Raw genomic sequence first — 17,707 nt, 5'->3', positions numbered from 1 at the left:
ATAAACCTACGAGCCCCTTGACCACACCCCATGAAAAGAGGGGTCTGTTATTCCCCCCGTCTCCTTCCTGACTGATGCAGGGCTGGGCCTTGAGGGAAGGCAGGGCTGCGGACGTGGGTCTGGCTCCTGGAGAGCAGTGGGGGTCTGAAGGGGTGCGGGACACAAGAGGAGCCCCTGGCCCAGCCCCAGGAAAGCAGTGCTGCTGCAGAAAGATCTGGAACTGGGGTGAGCTGCCGGTGGATGGTTCACTGCTACATGTGAATGAGCAGCTGGTCCCAGCAGGTCAGGTGATGGGGGGCCCTGCAGGGTCCCGAGCAAAGCCTGCGCTCCGCTGGGTGAGACACGGGCTTCGCATCCTGACGTGGCTGGGCAAGGCCACACTGTCTGCCACCAAGCAGAGTCCCTGCAACCCAAGGAGGCCCAGAGCATCAGGGAGCGAGGGGCTTAGCCCATCCGGCTGCCCCTGCAGCTGGGGCCCCTGCAGCCTGAGGCAGCGACATGGAGTGTTGGTTGCTAAGCTGCCATATATGGGTCTTGCCCAAGAACCAGCCCTCTGAGGTGCCAGGAGTCCGTACTCTGACCTTATGTGGGGAACCTCACTCCCTCCCCACACCCCTCCTGTTCTGTCCCACGCAGTCTCATACCCATGCTTGGGGATACTGGCCTGTATGCCCAGGTCCTACCCCTTGGTCCCTCGGCCCTGCCAGTAGCTCCCAGTTGTCACACACAGGGGAGTATTACTCAGCCATTAAAAAGAAGGGCATCCTGCCATTTGCAATAACATGGATGGACCTGGAGGAAATTGTGCTAAGTGAAATAAGCCAGACATGGGAAGACAAATGCTACATAGTGTCACTGATAAGTAGAATCTAAAAACAGAGAACTCATAAAAGCAGAAAGTAGAATGGTAGTTGCCAGGGATTGGGGGAAACTGGGAGGAGCTGATCAAACAGTACAGAGTTGCATTTACACAGGCTGAGTAAATTCTGGAAATCTGACATCCGGTGTGAAGACCCTCGCAACAGCACGACGCTGGATGCTTGAAATCTGCTGAGAGTCGATCTCGATGTTCTCACCACACACGACCAGAATCTCAACCGTGTGGATGATGGTTACGCCCACAGCTTTATGAAGTGACTGTGGCAATCATTTCACAGTATAAGCATGTACCAAAGCCTCACGCAGTGTACCTGAACACAGACAATTTTAATTTTGTTGACTTCACCTCAACAGAGTTGGGGGGTAAGCTACAGGCAAAGAGATAAAGAGGGAAAGAGAGAGGAAGCGAGAGGTTTGAGGGGAAACTTAAAGCATTTGACATCGCTCCCAAAGAAATAGAAGTTGTGAAATAAAATTGGCAAAGCAGAACCAAGATAGGCATCAGAAAGTGGGTGCTGGGCCTGGGGGCACAACTGGGACCCTCGAGGAGGGTGCTCGGAAGACAGGACTTCTCAGGGGTGTCAGAAGTTTGGGTGCTCCAGGTCCAGATGCAAGTCCCCATCTCCCCAGAGGCGGGGACAGTGTGGAGCAGGACACTTCCCCTGGCCTGGGCTCACGGACAGCGCAGAGGTCGGGCGTACTCCCCCCAGCACTGGTCTTATATGTCATCCGGCCTCTCCCTCATCATGTGTCCTCAGGGTCCCAGCCCAGCGCCTCCATCTGAGACAGGAGTGTCTTTGAGTCACTCCAGGACGGCTCTGTGGGCCCCACCTGACACTGGACAGGGCAGCCATGGGCCTTGGGAGGTGCTGGCCCCACGGGAGGTGGTGGTAGTAGGGGACACTCAAACCCCACGGGGGCCGTGTCCTCCACTCAAGGGGGATCCCGTGGCTTTCTCCAAGGGCGGGTTTATCAGAACAGCAACAACATCACACACAGAACGGAAAGGGAAGAAGATGCCAACGAGCCTCCCACTCCACCGCAGTCCTGTTGGCCTCCCCAGGCCCCCCCCCGCCATCTGCTTGCATAATTGCCCCCCAGCACACATGCACTCGGGCAGCCTGGCGCCCCAGAACGTCATTGCACAAACATCTGCCATGTTGCTCCATAGCTGTTGCTGGGATGGCTGTGGACTAGCTCTGGGTGTCGACTGCCCGTCACTGGAGTTAACCCAGCCCTATGTTGGAGTCAGGTTTTTTCCAGTTCTCAGTGGTCACGAACACCGTTGCTAGGCGCTTTGTACACAGCCGCTCCCTCCCCTGTAATCATTTCCTTGAGACCCGCGGAGTAGGGTTTCGGAGCCAGAGGGGAGAAACCGCCTTCACAGACCCTGAGGGAGGCGAGCTCCCATCTGCCCGCGGATCCCCGGGATCCCTGCGCCACGCCCGGGACACGAGTGCTCACGGGGACAGAGGACTGGCTGGACTCGGCCCGGAGAGACGAAGTTTTCCCAAACGCTGGCAGAGGTGACGCTGACAGAGCCACACAGACAACTGGCCAGACCCTGTGGCTGCGACAGCAGCGAGAAGAAACAGGGCGGAGGAGGCCTCCCCAGCACCTCTGCTCGGCTGGAGCCCGGGACCACCCCGTGCCCACCCCGGGCTCTGGCACTGTAGCACAGAGGGGCCATTGGGGTGCCTTCTCCACTGCCTGCAGGTGCTAAGTGGGGGGGGGCGTCCCTGAGGTGCTGGCTCCAGGTAGCCCCACGACATGACAGCTGAGCTCAGATCAGGGGGAACCAGAGAGAAGCAGTGAAAGGGGCTACTGCGGGGGGCCCCACGCCCCCTGCCTGGAACACAGCTCCGGCTACTTCTCTTCTGGGATTTCCCGAGGATGCAGCAGTATCAGATCCCCCCAGCAGGGTGAGATGGGGATGCAGGATGCCTCCCCCTGCACCCCTCGGCTTGCTCCAGGAAGGGCTCGGGGAGTGTGGCTGTCTGAAGGCCTCAGGCCAGGCCAGTGGCTCAGGAGATGCCTCCAGTTATCTGACCTGGCTGGGCTGCCCCCTGGAAGGGCAGTTGGTGTGGACTCTGGGGTTCTATCTCTGAGGTACTTCTCAGAGGTGGAGGGCAGGACTGAAGCTGGACTTTATCCTAACAAGACAGAACACATCTGCCAGAGGCCGCAGCGTGGCCCCTCCTATCTATGGGAGAGGAGCTGAGGCTGAGAGGGGGCCTGTGCTGGGGAGCGGGGCCTGGTCCACAGACAAGGGGGCTGTGATTGGGCGCTCTTGCCCCACTCCCGGCCGGGGTCGGGGCGGGGGGCAGGTATCTGCCATCTGGTGGGCAGGGCAGCGGCGCTGGCATCAGACCCCCGGGGCCCAAGCCCCGTCATTGCCTCTGACTGCGTGATCTGGGCGAGTCATTCCAGCCACCTGGACCTGGGTGTCCTGTCAAGAAAGCAGGAGCAATCCCCACTTCTAAGTGATGTGGTGAGGGTTCAATGAACTCATCCAAGCAAACCACCAAACCTCTGGGAGGGGCCGGGGCGGGGGCGCATGGCCCCCCAGCCCCACCCACCCCAAGGACGACCCTGGCTGATTAGGTGAGAAGCTTGCTGCCTCCAGGGCCTGCCCACAAGTAGTTGAGACAGGTTTACACTAGAACATTCTTCATCAGTGATGTGAAATTCAGACGTATCGGGGTAAGCTGTGTTTTCCTTGGCTGACTCTGGCAGCCCTTCCGGGAGCAGTCGGAGGCGTGCAGGGAGAGAAAGCGGGCTGAGGATAGGAGGCGGGCGAGAGACGTGGGGTGCCTGGGTTTGGGTTAAGATCCCGGGGTCGATGCGTGTGTCATTGATAGGGCTGGCAAGGATGGGGGGAGACACGTGTTTGGGAGGGGAAATCAAGAGTTATCTTTGCAGGTTAAGTTTCCAACTTTTACTCAGTCGCCCTGCCGGGGCGTCCAGGCAGCGGGACGTGTTAGTCTGGACCTCGGGCAGAAGTCAAAGGGGCAGACAGAAAGGGAAATTGAGGAAGGTCCCTGGCTCTTCAGTCACAGGGGGAGAGAGACTCAGGACTGAGCTAGTTACCCCATGATGGGGGAGGGGGGCGGGGCCACGGAGCCCTAAGGGTCCCTTCACTGCATTACTCGGAAGTTCGCCAAATGTTTTCTAGGGGAGCACCCAGCGCGGCCCTGGTGTAAGCCAGGTGCTGCGCCAGGCACTGCTCTGTGTGCTCTCGCGTCTCTGCTGTCCTGACTGGTGATCATGATTATCCACATTTTAATAGTGTTTTTAGTGAGACTCATGTTTAAGCAACCCCCAAGGAGCACCCCTCGTAAGCGAGCACACGGACTCAGCGCGCCTGGCCCCCTTTGGGTGCTCTGTGGTTCTTTGGCGTGTCCCCTGCCATTCAGCTGGATGTTGACCTTCCTCGGCGCGTCTTCTGTGTCCAGTGCAGCGCCAGGCGCAGGGTGGGCGCCCAGCAAGTCTTTGTTGTTTGGGATTTGACGCAAGAAGGCTCCAGGTCCTTGGGTGGAGACAGGCGAGGCACGAAACCTGCAGGACCATTGCAGAACTTCCAAGAGCTTCTAACGTCGCTCCAAAAGGGCAGGGAACAAGCGCTTGTTAGCTGCTGGGCTTTCGTCCCAGTCCAAATTCAAAGCCATCGGGTAGTGACACAAGCTGCTTGACAGTTCTGGCACACGGCAGAGGACAGCGCCAGAGAGCAGAAGGGAGGGGGTTCGGGCCACGAAGAGGCAGCAGGAGGCCACGTAACTCCAGCTAGTCGTCTTCTCTCATAAATAAGACATTTCCTCTTCACAGCAAGATCTGGGGCTGCGTTCAATGTGTCTTTAAAGTTACTTCTCATCCTGGTTCCCGGGACAGAAATCAAAGCGTCGGTAGGTCTCTTGCTATTTCCTGGATGGCAAGGGATGGTCACCTGGTTGCGGGACTCACACCGGCTTGAATCATCACCGACGAGACTTAACTGGCAGCCCTGGACTCTCCCAGGCAGTTTGCTTGGATGAGTTCATTGAATCCTCACCACATCACTTAGAAGTGGGGATCACGCCTGCTTTCTTGACAGGACACCCAGGTCCAGGTGGCTGGAATGACTCACCCAGATCACGCAGTCAGAGGCAATAACGGGGCTTGGACCCCGGGGCTCTGATGCCAGCGCCGCTGCCCTGCCCACCAGACGGCAGATACCTGCCTCCTGCCCCGACCCCGGCCAGGACGTGGGCAAGAGCGCCCAATCACAGCCCCCTTGTCTGTGGACCAGGCCCCGCTCCCCAGCACAGGCCCCCTCTCAGCCTCAGCTCCTCTCCCATAGATGGCGAATGCTTCCCTGCTGCTTTGATTGTTAGGAGGAGTGGGGGACGGTGGATGTGAAAGTTCTCTGAAACACAATTCAGAGGTGCAAGCTGAAAATGGGAATCAGTCATCAATAGAAACCCGGAGGGAGCAGAGATGTTCCTGGAGCGACCTATTTCAGGTCTGTGGTCTCTGTTACAACCACCCAGCTCTGCGTGGTGCGTGGAGACAGTCACGGACAATGCGTCGATGAAGCCTGATTGGCAGGAGCAGGCCGCGCCGGATCTGGCCTCTGGCCGGGGATGGAGTCCAGCGGATGCAGCTGATGCGTCCTGGCCCGTCCTCGCTGATCACTGCGGTTACTTGTCCGCAGACGCAGGGAGGACATTTCCACACGGAAGGGTCGTGTTCTCCATTTTTCTCACCTCAGGTGTGCTTGAAAGCTTCCATCAAAGTCAAAGGCAGGGCCGGCCGCTCACCTGGAGAAGCCGGGGTGTCAAAATTCTCATCTTTCCCTCAACCCCGGAGCCGGGTGAGGCTGGCGTCCCTTCTGGGGAAAGGCCGAGAGTGTGCGAAGGCGCGCGGGCCGGCAGGGTGGGGCCGGGAGCGCCTCGGGAGAGAGCGGGGGAAGAAGGCCGGCGCTGTCCCGGAGCGCCCCTGCCTCTCCTCGGCCGGCTCGTGCGGCTGGCGCGCTGGTCATGTCCCCCCGAGGCCTGTCCCTGGGGCGGCCGGCTGTGGAGGGGACCTGGCTGGGACACTGGCTCGGACGGGACTGCTGACAGGAGGCTGAAAGGGAATGCTCAGTGACAGATGTCTGAATCCAGATTCAAACTGACCCGCCCGGCAGCGCTTGGCAGAAAGCAGCACGATGACATGATGCCGGGATCGTTAACAAGATCTGCACCAAAGTCAGGGCAGCACCAGCACCAGCCAAACCCAGCTGCACTGGCACAGGGTGGAAGACCCTCGGGATGCGGCGTGGTGTGTGAGAGGAGTCGCCTCCGGGAAGGCTGGTGCAGATTCCGGCTACGTCAGCCCGTGTGGTGCACAGCCGGGCACTCCGCCCTGGCCGGACCACGCAGCACGACTGGGTCTAATTCTGTTCACCACTCAGACATTCTACCTTATCCTGAAGAGTCTGGGTTAGGCCAGACATTAACTGAGCACCTACGATGTGAAGGGAGACACCGGGAGGACAAAGACCAACGAGATGCAGCGGCTTATCGTGAGGGAGTTTTCTTTCAGACGAGAAGGTAGCCGGCACATGCCGATACCGCCAATATAATGTGGCGAGTGTGAGAGCAGGACATGCAGAGGCCTCTCCAGACACTGTGGACAGGACTGGGTTTGCTCAGCCTGGGGGTTTTGACTTTTGAAGGACAACCGCAGGGACGAGGCAAGATCTTAGTTTTGAGTTGTTCCCGCAGAGGAGCTAGAGACAGCGTGTTTGGGACGGTCAAGAGAATTCAGGCAGAAGTTTCTGTCCCTTGTGGTGATTCTTCAGGAGAAGTACAAAACCTCGTCTGTCTGGGAAGTCAGGAGGGAGGTTCTGGCCAAGATGACGAGGACAGAGGCCCCTTCCAGGACTCAGCTCCCCAGAGCCAGGAGGAGAGGCCACACGGTGCTGCTGGTCACTCGGTCCACTAAGGACTCACAGCGCCGTGACCGTCTGTGGAGCCTGAGGAGAGTCCGTCACAAGAGCCCAGGGCCCCTCCCGGTCTCTGTGAGGGGTGGGCTGTGGGCACATCCTTCCCACCACACTGACCACTGTCTTTCTCTCTGGCTATAGATGAAACCACTGGGCACTCAGGCTCCCCGGGCAGGTTTCTGATCCTTTGCTCTTCTGACAGCAAAATCCCTCTGATTGTCCCAATAATGACCATAATTCTATCTAACATGTATTGCTTTTCATGGAACAAAGAGTTTTCATGTACTGATTGACCTAATCCTCACAACCACCCTGTGGCATAGGTGCCATTATCACCCCATTTTATAAATGGCGAAACTGAGGATCTGAGAGGTTAGATTATTTGCCCCAAGTGTATTGAGCCATTCAGGACACAGACTGGATTCGAAAGCCTCCCCATTCTGAAAAAATACAGCTCTTCTCTCAGAATGTTTGCAAGGCACGGAGGGCTGCGTCACACTGTGACTTGTATCCTGTTCATCCATGGTGGTTTGTGACCATTGTTCAAAAATGAATATAGAATAGAATCAAAAATGTTTGTGCCTTTACCACATATTTACAGTTATTTCCCTTATAAACTGGTGGTGATGGAAAACATTTCTTCATGTAGGTCAAGGTCCAAAAGTTAAGAACCCCTGGTCTAGACCACCCACGCATGTCACAAATGGGCACATTAAGGTTTAGACAGTGAAGTGATTTCCCCCACGATTACAGCATGTTAACACTGAGCCAGCGTGATGGCCAAGTTAGTCTGACTCCTTTCACATGCTCGGTTTAACTAACTACAAAGAAAAACAAGAGAAAGCAGGAGTAGTAACACTAGGTGGTGGTACTACTACTACAGCAGCAGTGATAACCCTAGCTGCTGCTTCTGTTGCGCATACGGCCTGCCAGACACATCTCTATGTGCCTTGGATAGATTTCCCTTATTTTACTTTCGTAACAACCAAAGAGGTGGGCACAGGTATTCCTCCATTTTCAGATGAGGAGACTCAGTTTCAGAAACGTCAAGGAACCTGACCAGCGCCACACAGCTGGTAACAGAGAAGGTGTTCTGCGGCCCACACAGGCTGGCCTCAGACTCTGGCGATAACCGGTCACATGGGCCTGTCTTAATGTTCCTGCAGGGGCATATGCCAAGCACAGTGCAGATAGCTGGGTGTATGGCATTTCTTCCAACATGTTTCGTTATAACGCCACTTCCAAGAACCTTTCAATGGCTTAAGGGGGGACTCACTGCGCACTCTGGTATGTGTGTTACCATAATCAGTCACACACCTCCTTCTTCTACCAGCCACATGTCCTTGGCGGGGGTTCCACATGTCTCTTATCCACAAATAAGATCCACTCCCAGGCTGCCTGTCTCGACCATTCGTTCATCCAGCCACACCCATGTTCCGGAACATCGTCATGTACGTGCAGGATTGAATAGAGTGGCCAGATTTTTTTTAAAGACAAAACTGTATATAATACCCTCCCTTGTGCCAAAAAACAAGGACGTCTACAAGGTCGCATGAAATGCACCCAGATAAGAGCAGAGGAGAACAAAATAAAGGAAGAACAAGTTAGAGCCACTGAAAGGAGCTGGAATGAGGCTAACTCAAAAGCTTGTTCTGCCTATACGCTCGGGACGGGCGTGCCACAGATCTGTCTTCAGGTTTCCCTCTTAATTACCTTCAAATTCACACATCTTACAGCGGATGACAACAGACTCTCAGTTTGCATTAATTACCTCCTTGCAATGATTTTAATTACTTTCAGATTTGCAGTTTCTTCAAGTTAAATAAAAACCTAATTCTTCAAGAAAAGCGTATCTCCTGCTGAGATTTAGACAGAAAATAATTTCTCGATGTGTCCCCTTAGCTGACACTGTATAAAGGCTGAACAACGTTCTCCACAACACCCTTAGAATAAGCCCAGGTGGCATTTCACGGTGCTGTTTCCAACACCGCATCCATCCCAAGAAAGGCCAAGGGGTGGAGCCCTTAATTCCAGGGTGAAGACGGTGCGTGCAACATGAACATGTTTGAACACACGGTTCTTTGGTTGCAGAGTTGGGGACAGAGCTGCTTGGAAGAGGCGATCAAAAAGAGGTGCTGGCTGTTGGTGGGAGTGCAAACTGGTCCAACCACTATGGAGAGCTGTGTGGAGATTTCTGGACCTACTAAACATAGAGCTTCCATAGGATCCAGCAATTCCACTCCTAGGTATTTACCCAAAGGACACAGAAACATCAATTCAAAAGAGCACCTGCACCCCTATGTTTATAGCAGCACTGATTACAATAGCTAAGCTTTGGAAACAGCCCAAATGCCCAAAAATAGATGACTAGATTAAGAAGATGTGGTCCATATACACATCTTCAAGAAAGATAAACTCATGCCATTTGCAGCAACATGGATGGCGCTGGAAGGGATCATGCTCAGCGAAATAAGCCAGAAAGAAAAAGAAAAATACCGGATGGTCTCACTCATAGCAGGAATCTAGAAAACTTAAATAAGGGACCAGGAAAAAGAATAACTATAAGAAAGAAAATATCAAAATCAACAAACAACTATGAACCAGAGACACTCTATGGGGGGGTGGGGGCGGGGAGGGGAGGGATTGGGGTCAAAATAAGGGTTGCAATTGTATGGGGAATATAAAAATTATATATATATATATATATAAAGAGGTGCTGGGCCCGGTTGCCACTTGGTGTTTCAGTTGTCCCTGGCCGAGGCCTCCCAATCTTAGAAGACCCATAAGGACCAGCTAAGGAAGGGTGGCTACACTGGCATTAAATTGGGAGAACATGTTCCATCCTCTTTTCTCAAACTTCCAGGATGTCTTGGTAAATCCCACTCAAGCCCCAAGTCAGGAGGAGAGCTGTAGCTCACGCTGGACAGCACAACTTCCGAGAATGCCCTCTTCTGTGCACCACAGAGATCTGTCTCTTGGCGAAGTCTACCCACCATCCAGTTCTGCCCTCCAGGCCACACGCACATCTGGCCTTTCCCACATGGCAGCCCTCAAACACCTGGCAAGAGCGTCCATTCCCTTCTCCGAGATGCAGTGACCCTCCACCCCAGACCTCTGGAGGCCTGGCCCAAGGTCCCCGCTAGTCTAGACCCCTCCCGTCACCCTAGTTCCTATTCAGTAGAGCCATTATAACACCACAGTCCAGCTTTCCTGCTGGGCTGAAACTCTTTCCAGACATTCTGGAAATTTGCTATGGTCCTGGCTGCCAAACCCACAAAATCTAGATCCCAATCTCTCCTCACTGAGTGGCCCAAGAACATGTTCAAACCATCCTCTGACTGGACACCACCCCTGGACCACTTGGCCAAATCACGAGCAATCTGGTTGCCATTGGCTGCCCTCAGCTCAGTGGTTGGTGGGATAGATGTCACCCCCAGGGATGCCCTCTGCCCTGAGTGTAGACACCCGAGGGCACAGGTAGCCTTGATCACCCCGTCCCATCATAGGACCCAAGTGACGATTCTCGCTAAACAGAAAGTGAGTCAAGACCAGGGAGGGCCTGGACTTCTGCCCCAGCTTTTGTAGCCAAGGGCCATTTGCAAGGCCTCGACCTTCCCACTCCTGCCCAAGAGTTGACACAGGACCCGCCCTCAGCCCGCCAAGCCAGCTCTTCCTCTAGCAGCCTCGTTCCCACGACTCCCCTCTCCACGCAACACACAGCCTTCCACCTCTGGTCACTGGCATGGACACAGTGCCCATCACAGTCCTACCAGCATTCTGCCTTCAAATGCACTTTATCTGGGCCCCCACCTTGTCCCTAGACTTGGAGATCTTGAGGGAAGCCCCCATTTAGCTGTGTCCCCAATCCTTGCATGGAGCCTGATACAAAGTAGAAAGAGCAAGTCCTCACCAGAGGTCACTCACGGGTTCTTGGAAGGTGTAAATTCAAGCAGAACAGCATATAACAAAAGCTGGTCCTTGAATAATGTCATTTTAACCAGCATCTGCTGGGGTTGTTTTTTTCTCATTGACATTATAACAAAAAGATGTGGAACGAGAGGACAGCATTCGAGGACTCCCTTCCTTATGCAAGATGGGGAGGTTGAAAGCAATGGATCCCTTGTCCTTACTGTGTCAAACCTCCCGTCTCCCATGAGAAAGGTGCTAATTGGGCAGCCCTCCCTCTGGGTGGGAGTCAGGAGACCCCAACCAGAAATGGTGATGCTCTGTCCCCCTGCGTCAGCATCTCCATCATGGTAGGATTACAGGTGGGGGACAAGGTGGTCTTCTCAACGGTGGGTTCCCCACTTGCTCCCTCCAGGAGTTCACGAGCTCTGCTTCTCCCTCCTAGAGGACATGCTCAGAGCCCAGCCCAGCTGCGGTGGGGCAAGCCCGTCTCACTCCCACCGCTTGCCAAAGGGCAGCAGGCTGCCCTGGACCCTGGCTAGCCCCCCAGCACAGTGCCTCCCGCAAACAGCACAGACCCGCGGTGGTGTCACGCGGCGAGGTGGGGCAAGCCACCGTGGCAGCCAGCTCTCCGTCCCCAGCCTCAGAGAATTCCCAGGCTCACATAGGCCCTGCCGACTCCTCAGAATGAGCGAGGCTGCTTGGAGCCTAGCAGGCGGAAGGGCCAGCCAGCTCCCTCCCTCCCGGTGTCCAGGTGAGAAGGCGGTCGCTTCCCGAAGGCAGGAGCGGCCAGGCTCGGCCTCCCGGTCCCGTCTGCTCTCACTTCCCACCTCCTTTCACCTCCTTAGAGGCCGGAGCCGGAGGGGGGCACTTACCTGCCAAGATGAAGATGCCCACGAGGATCAGGAAGACCAGCAGGTAGAGCCCGAGGACCGCGTGCTTCAGGGCCGACAGGGAGCCCAGCTGGGTGCAGCAGCCGCCCGCCCTGCGTCTGTGGCACGGTCCTGGCAGGGCCAGAGGGAGGAAGAGACACGTGAAAAGCCTGCTCGCTCCTGCCCTGCCCTGGGCTCAGCTCTCCCCGACGTGCGTGGATGCGGGCTGGAGCTAACCCCTGGCACGAGTGTGTGCCACGCTGTGAGGACGCGTGCGCTTCTGGATCGTGGCCAGCTCAGCGCCCGGCCTCCTCCCACCTCGGGGTCTCCACACGCACACCCGAAGCTCCCTGGTCCAAAACCCACCTCCGGGCCACTGCGTGCGCAGAAGGCCTGCGAGGCCGGGCCTGCTCCTTTACGAAGCAGCATCGTGTCGCGTGACCCAGAGCGTTTGGGGAACATGAGAAACAGGGGTTCCAGGTGGCCGGGCCCACCACGGTGCAGCACGAGCAGAGGGGGCCTGGTGGGGAAGCCAGCTGCGCGGGCGTGCGTGGTCGCGAGAGGGGCCGGAGCACCGAGGGCCCGCGGATGCCAGATCCAAACTGTTCCCCAAAAGCCAGAGAGATGACGAGACCTCCCTATCCGCAAGTGCTGACAACTAGCTAAACAGACAGACAGACAGAGGCGCACACACAGGCCACGAGGGAGTGTAAACAAAGCATATTTGCACGCGGACCTGCCCCCTGCCTGCCCCCTCCGGTTTCCATTTACACGAAGGCTTCCTGATTTTGCCTTGTGATGTTACACAAGACCCCCCAGCTTCCAGCCAAAATGGAGCCTCGACTTATTGGTGCTCGCTGCCCCTCCTGGATGGATTAACCCGAGCCCTTCAGGCGCAGATGTTAGCAGCAAACCGGGCGCTTTTCAGCGGGACCCATTCAAGGAGGCGCCTCAGAGGCCTTTGCGGAGCCCAGCAAACTCACTGCCGCCGCCTGCCATGTCCATGGGCAGAGGACAGGAAGGGATGCTTACCGCCCTGACCCAGAGGGCAGGTAAGAGGGGAAGGGAGGCAATTTCCAAGTATGCACCCCCCTTTTATGCCACTACACCCCGTCGGGTAACCGTGTCCCTTGTGGGAAAGGCGTGGGGCCAGAACAGGCTTGACAATGGTACTGACATCACTTGTGTTCAGAAATGCTCTGAAAGCTAGTGCAATATTTGCAATTCCTTGGTAACTGGGGTTACCAAGGGAGGCTACTGCTGACCTCCGTGACTTCCAGAAGGTTTGTTGCCATGAGAGAAACGGTGGTGACCACGTTGGCCCCCAGCTCCCCCAGGGGTACTGGTAAGTGAGGAAGCTTTATCCCATTTTATTGAAGATGCTGCTTAAACAGTTAAGAAGGACTATTACATAATATTTCCTTAGAACATTGGGTACAATTTGGAGCAAATGTTCAAGAAATACAATTCAATTATCATTGTCATCAACATTTAAATGTTAGCAAAACTAGAAGAGTTGACCCAACTTTCCACTGACATGCAGAGTACATCTTTCTAACTCTCTCTAATCTTTTTCTAGAATTTTCTATCCCTTTCCACACACTAGACTCTATAACCATTTTGCTCCTAAATATGTATGCTTCTCGTGTAAGCATTGCATCTTTTCTTCTTTCTTTTATTTGTTCCTTGTGACCTTCTGGTAGAATTTATTAGGGAAGCGTCTGTTACCCTGGAGAGTCAGACGGTGGCAAAACATTGTAGAAGATACAAGTACTGGTCACCTTACTGTGATGGTTGTTCCAACTCCTCTCTGCACCCTGCGACCTCTGCAGCCACGTAGCTGAATAGGTAGAAGAAAATCACACAGCCAGCAATACTGCTAACTGAATCTTGCCTTTGTCCTTTGCAAGCGTGTTGTTGCCACCCTGCACTATGGCACCAGTGGCCATGACAGAGTTCTGGTTTTCCCATCAGAAAAGAGTCATTCCCTCCTCTGCACTTGAAACTTCTATTTCATAGCAAGCAGCCACTGGTTCCAAGTCCTTTGTTAACTAACACACGCAACGCTGACCTTCCTCTAGGAGAACGTAGCTGTTATAGCAAGACTTGATCACATTACAGTAACATCACATAAGAATTAAACACAATCTATTTTAAATGACACATAATAGAGCCTCAATAGAACTTTGCCACAAATGGTTGGACGAGCAGGACCAGGCAGATGGTTAGAGAATAGGATTGTTGTTGTTTTTTTTTTTTTTTCCCCAATGGAAAGGGACTTTAATACAATTAGTGAGCAACACAGAAAAGGGAAAGATTATAGGTTCCAAATCAAGCACCCAAATGACCCATCCCCTTGTGGATAAATGCCCGAACAGGGTTGGCCCAAAGCAGGGCCAGTTAGAAAACAGGATTATAAAAAGATGATTTAGGCAAAAGGCAAGTGACTAAGCCTGCCCAAAACTCACGTATTGACTTTTTCTTAACTTGGCAGGAGGATGTTAGCTGGGTCAATCATTCAGATTATTGATTGAAATTATTGATTAAAAACACTCCAAAACCTTACAATCAACAAAGCCAGGCCAAAAAATAGCTTATTTGGGGGGAAATAAAACAATAAATAAAAGAATTATCAAGTCTTGGAAAGATATGGAGGAAGACTGCATGCTTACTGCTAAGTGAAAGATCAATCTCAAAGGCGACCTACTGTACGAGTCCAACCACATGACAGTTCTTGAAAATGCAAAATTATGAAAATGATAAAAAGATCACTCAAGAAATACTGGCTAAATGAGAGATGAAGATTTGGCCCTTCAGATGCTCACACCTGAGGGGAAGAAGATGTGAACAGGTAGCATGATACAGGTGTGAGGGTGTAGGCGTGGCATCAGAGGTGCTGAGTCCTTCTCTGCCAGGGGCAGTCCCAGGCTCTGCCTGGAGGAGGTAGCGACTCAGTAGGGCTTTGAAGGGCAGCTCTTCCTAGACAGGCTGAAACCTGTTATCTCTCTCTTCAGTTTTATGGCTGATTGACAGCTCTTGAAAACCGGGACTTCAAGAAGACAATGTTTTCTCTCCGTGATCTGAAGACAGTACCAGACAGAGCTGTTAGTTATTAAACATAACAGCTCTGTGCAGAGATGGTCACACACAGGACCCCACTATGCCAGGAGAAATGGCACAAAACAAACCAAAAAAGTCCTCCAAGATCTAGGAGAACCAAGATCACAGTTTCTCCGTCTTGTCATAACCTGCAGAAACGAGGGTGGCATCTTAGGAGATGAGGAAGCCAAGAGAAGGAGGCTTGTGAGACTGGAGAGGGTCAGACCCACGGCTCCCAGGGAGCAGAGATGCCAAAACATATGCAACATGATTTGAGGAACAAGCCCCCAAAGCCAGCCTTTGAGACTGTCAGCGTGGGGTGTGGCTGCCGAGGGTGGGCTAGGAGCAGTCAGACAGGCGGTCCCTCCCCTAGACAGGCCCGTCCACCGGCAGCCCACAAGGACCCCACCTGCAGAGCAGGGCCCAGGCTGCCCGACCGCAGCCACACTGTTGGCGGCTGCTTGGCACCTGCCACACCCTCTGGCCATCCTCTGGATGGAGGTCAGACTCTAGGCCAGGGGCCCCAGGAGGTTGCAGGTGGTGGGGGGCTATTCTCTCACCTGAAGTCCCCCAAGAGGTTCCTACTCCAGGCTTCCCTCCAGAGCCATTTAAAACCCTGTCCTTTGCTCTTGTCCAAACCCATCTGGCTTCCCACCAACGGCACCTCCTAGGATAATTCCTTCCATCTGTCCCCTGCATTTCAGCCATCAGTTCCCACGGCCCCACCCTAGCTTCGTCACTGAACAAGCGACTCCACCTCTGAAAGCTCCAACTCTGGGAACCCGCTCTCAGGCCTGGCGCCCACCAGCCGGCTCCGGGTTGTGCAGCGACTCCCGGGTCAGAACAGGGAGGGGTGCTGGGCTCCAGGGACCTGCAGATGCAGGTCAGTCCAGGCCCTGCCTCTGACTTGACTTCGTGACTTCACCAGATGCTTCGCCTCCCTCATTGACAAGCTGGGCATGATAATATATGTCCATGTGTCCTGCTGACCCCTCCATCTTGGACTTCCAGCCTCTAGACCATGAGAAGTAAGGGTCTGTCCATCTGGTGTTGGGTGGGCAGCCCTAGCTGACAGACACCTGGTCACCGCTGACTGCCAGTGGCTTATCCTAGGGACCAGCATGTGGGCTTTCCCCACCTTGACCTTTCGGCAGCACCGCTGCGGCTGGTCACCGCTTCCTCTGCCATGTGCCACCAGAGCACGACACCAGACAGCAGCGAGCGCAACAGCGCCAGGAGGCGGTGCCAGACACCCAGAGGCTGCAGTCAGCTCTTCGAGACACTGGGCCGAGCTCCCCAGTGTCCCCCACAGGCGAGGTCCAACAGGCAGGGCTGGAGGCAGGCCCGAGGCTGCGTCTGTGCAGGTCTAGAGGCGCGCAGGAAGTCTGCAGACGGCTGTGAAGGTGAAAGCCCACAGAGGCCTACAAAGGTCCGGTGAATCCCTCACAGGTTGCCCACGAGATGTGTCTCTCTCTGGAGGCTGGGAGAAACGTCCTTCCTCTTTGAAGGCTAGTGCTGACTTTGAAGGTCGTCCAGCAAATCCTCCTTTTTCTCGGGAGGCCGGCTGCACACTGCCTCAAGCTGGCTCTTGCTCTGCCTTTAAGGCTCCTATCCCATAAGCCTGACGGGACCACTGTCAATCCTAAGTATCTAATTGGACTGTTTAGCACCAATCAGCTCATTTTCTGTTTTTCAATACAAATAATTAACTAACAAAGTGAGTTTGAACCTGATTGATCCATTTAACTCGTACCTGATTGGTCTATTTTAGCATCCTAGAGCCAGATCTAAAAGGGGGGACAGGCCAGCCCATCTGCACTCAGGCCAGGGCAGGCTGGTAGGCCTGTTGTCTCCAGGGACCCATGGCTGGGGCTGGTTCCTTGGGCCTGGAGAAGAAAGCAGCTGGGGTGTTGGGTAGAGAGCACCCAGGTGACCACAGAGATGGGGGGTTCACACTGCAGCCTTCCTATGTGTGTCCCCACCTCCTGAAGGGTAACTCCCTGGGGCCCAGCCCTGGGAGGCAGCCGTCCAGGCTAATGGAGTGAGTGGGACGAGGGGAAAATGGGAGAACCCCGCACGGAGCCCAGGGCCACCCGGCAGTCACCCCACTGCGCCCTGTGGATCCACACTCACGCCTGCTGAGCTTCAACAAGCAGGCTTTCGTCACCGGCCCAGGCGGGTCCCCATCTTCTGGAGGGACCCAGGGTCCAGCCTGGCCACCAGCACCCCCGACCCAGGACTGCTGATTTATACAGCAGGCCTTCGCGCTCTGCTCTGCCTTAGTGGAGAGCTCATCCCCCTACTCTGCGGCTCTGCTCCAGAGTCTGACTCCCCAGTAGAGGGTGGAGACCCTGTGAGGCCCAGCCAGACCCGCCCGGGAAGCCCACTGCTGCCCTTGGGTGGCTGCCTGGCCTCCACCGCGCCGGAGGAACTGGGAGACTGACTGGTGAGAAGCTAGACACGGGGCTCCCCTAGAGGAATAATTTAATTTTATGAGGACGGAAGGTCAGAATGGGGGGCTTGGGCCGACAGGCAGCCCATGGCCGGCAGCATGTGGGACACATTACCTCCCAGCTGTGAGGGGTGATGCCGGGCTAGGGAGGGGTGGAGGGCCGGGGCGGCGGAGCAGGGCTGCAATATTTTTCTGACACTAACACCTCTTCCTGGCCCTTGGAAAAGCCGCCGAGGGACCAGGCCGGCCCAACACCCCCCACACCCTCCACTGCCTCCTCCACATGCTGGCGCCAAAGGAGAGGCCCAGAGCCGCTCAGGCCGGAGGCAGGACCAGGAAGACGAGCGCGCCGGGGGGGGGGGGGGGGGGGGGGGGGGGGGGGGAGGAAGAGAAGCAGGGGGAGAGGGAAGGGATGCTGGGGGAGGGGCGCAGAGAAGAGAGGCAAGGATGGGCCGGGACAGGCAAGGATGGGCCGGGCCGGGCCTGCTGGCCCATTTGGGTTTCTCTTCAAAGGGAGTGGGCAGTGCGGTCAGA

The 17,707-nt window shown here is 55.2% G+C and overlaps 1 protein-coding gene across 4 annotated transcripts in view; it reads right to left on the bottom strand.

Annotated features, from left to right (window-relative positions):
• Positions 1-17,707, bottom strand: part of SCARA5 (scavenger receptor class A member 5) — a gene marked incomplete at both ends in the record, with an annotated part of 53,311 nt that overhangs the window by 33,721 nt on the left and 1,883 nt on the right. For 3 of the 4 annotated variants that reach the window (XM_084231362.1, XM_084231363.1, XM_084231364.1), the window contains one exon: positions 11,626-11,754. The exons of the other annotated variant lie outside the window; for it this stretch is intronic. In XM_084231362.1, coding sequence (XP_084087488.1) covers positions 11,626-11,754 — 129 coding nt within the window. The remainder of the gene's footprint in view (positions 1-11,625; positions 11,755-17,707) is intronic. 4 annotated transcript variants of the gene reach the window in all.

Source organism: Talpa europaea (assembly GCF_964194135.1).
Source record: "Talpa europaea genome assembly, chromosome: 4".
In the NCBI taxonomy this organism is placed as follows: Eukaryota; Metazoa; Chordata; class Mammalia; order Eulipotyphla; family Talpidae; genus Talpa; species Talpa europaea.
The sequence above is the reverse complement of the archived record's forward strand: the minus strand, read 5'-3'. Positions and strand labels throughout refer to the sequence as shown.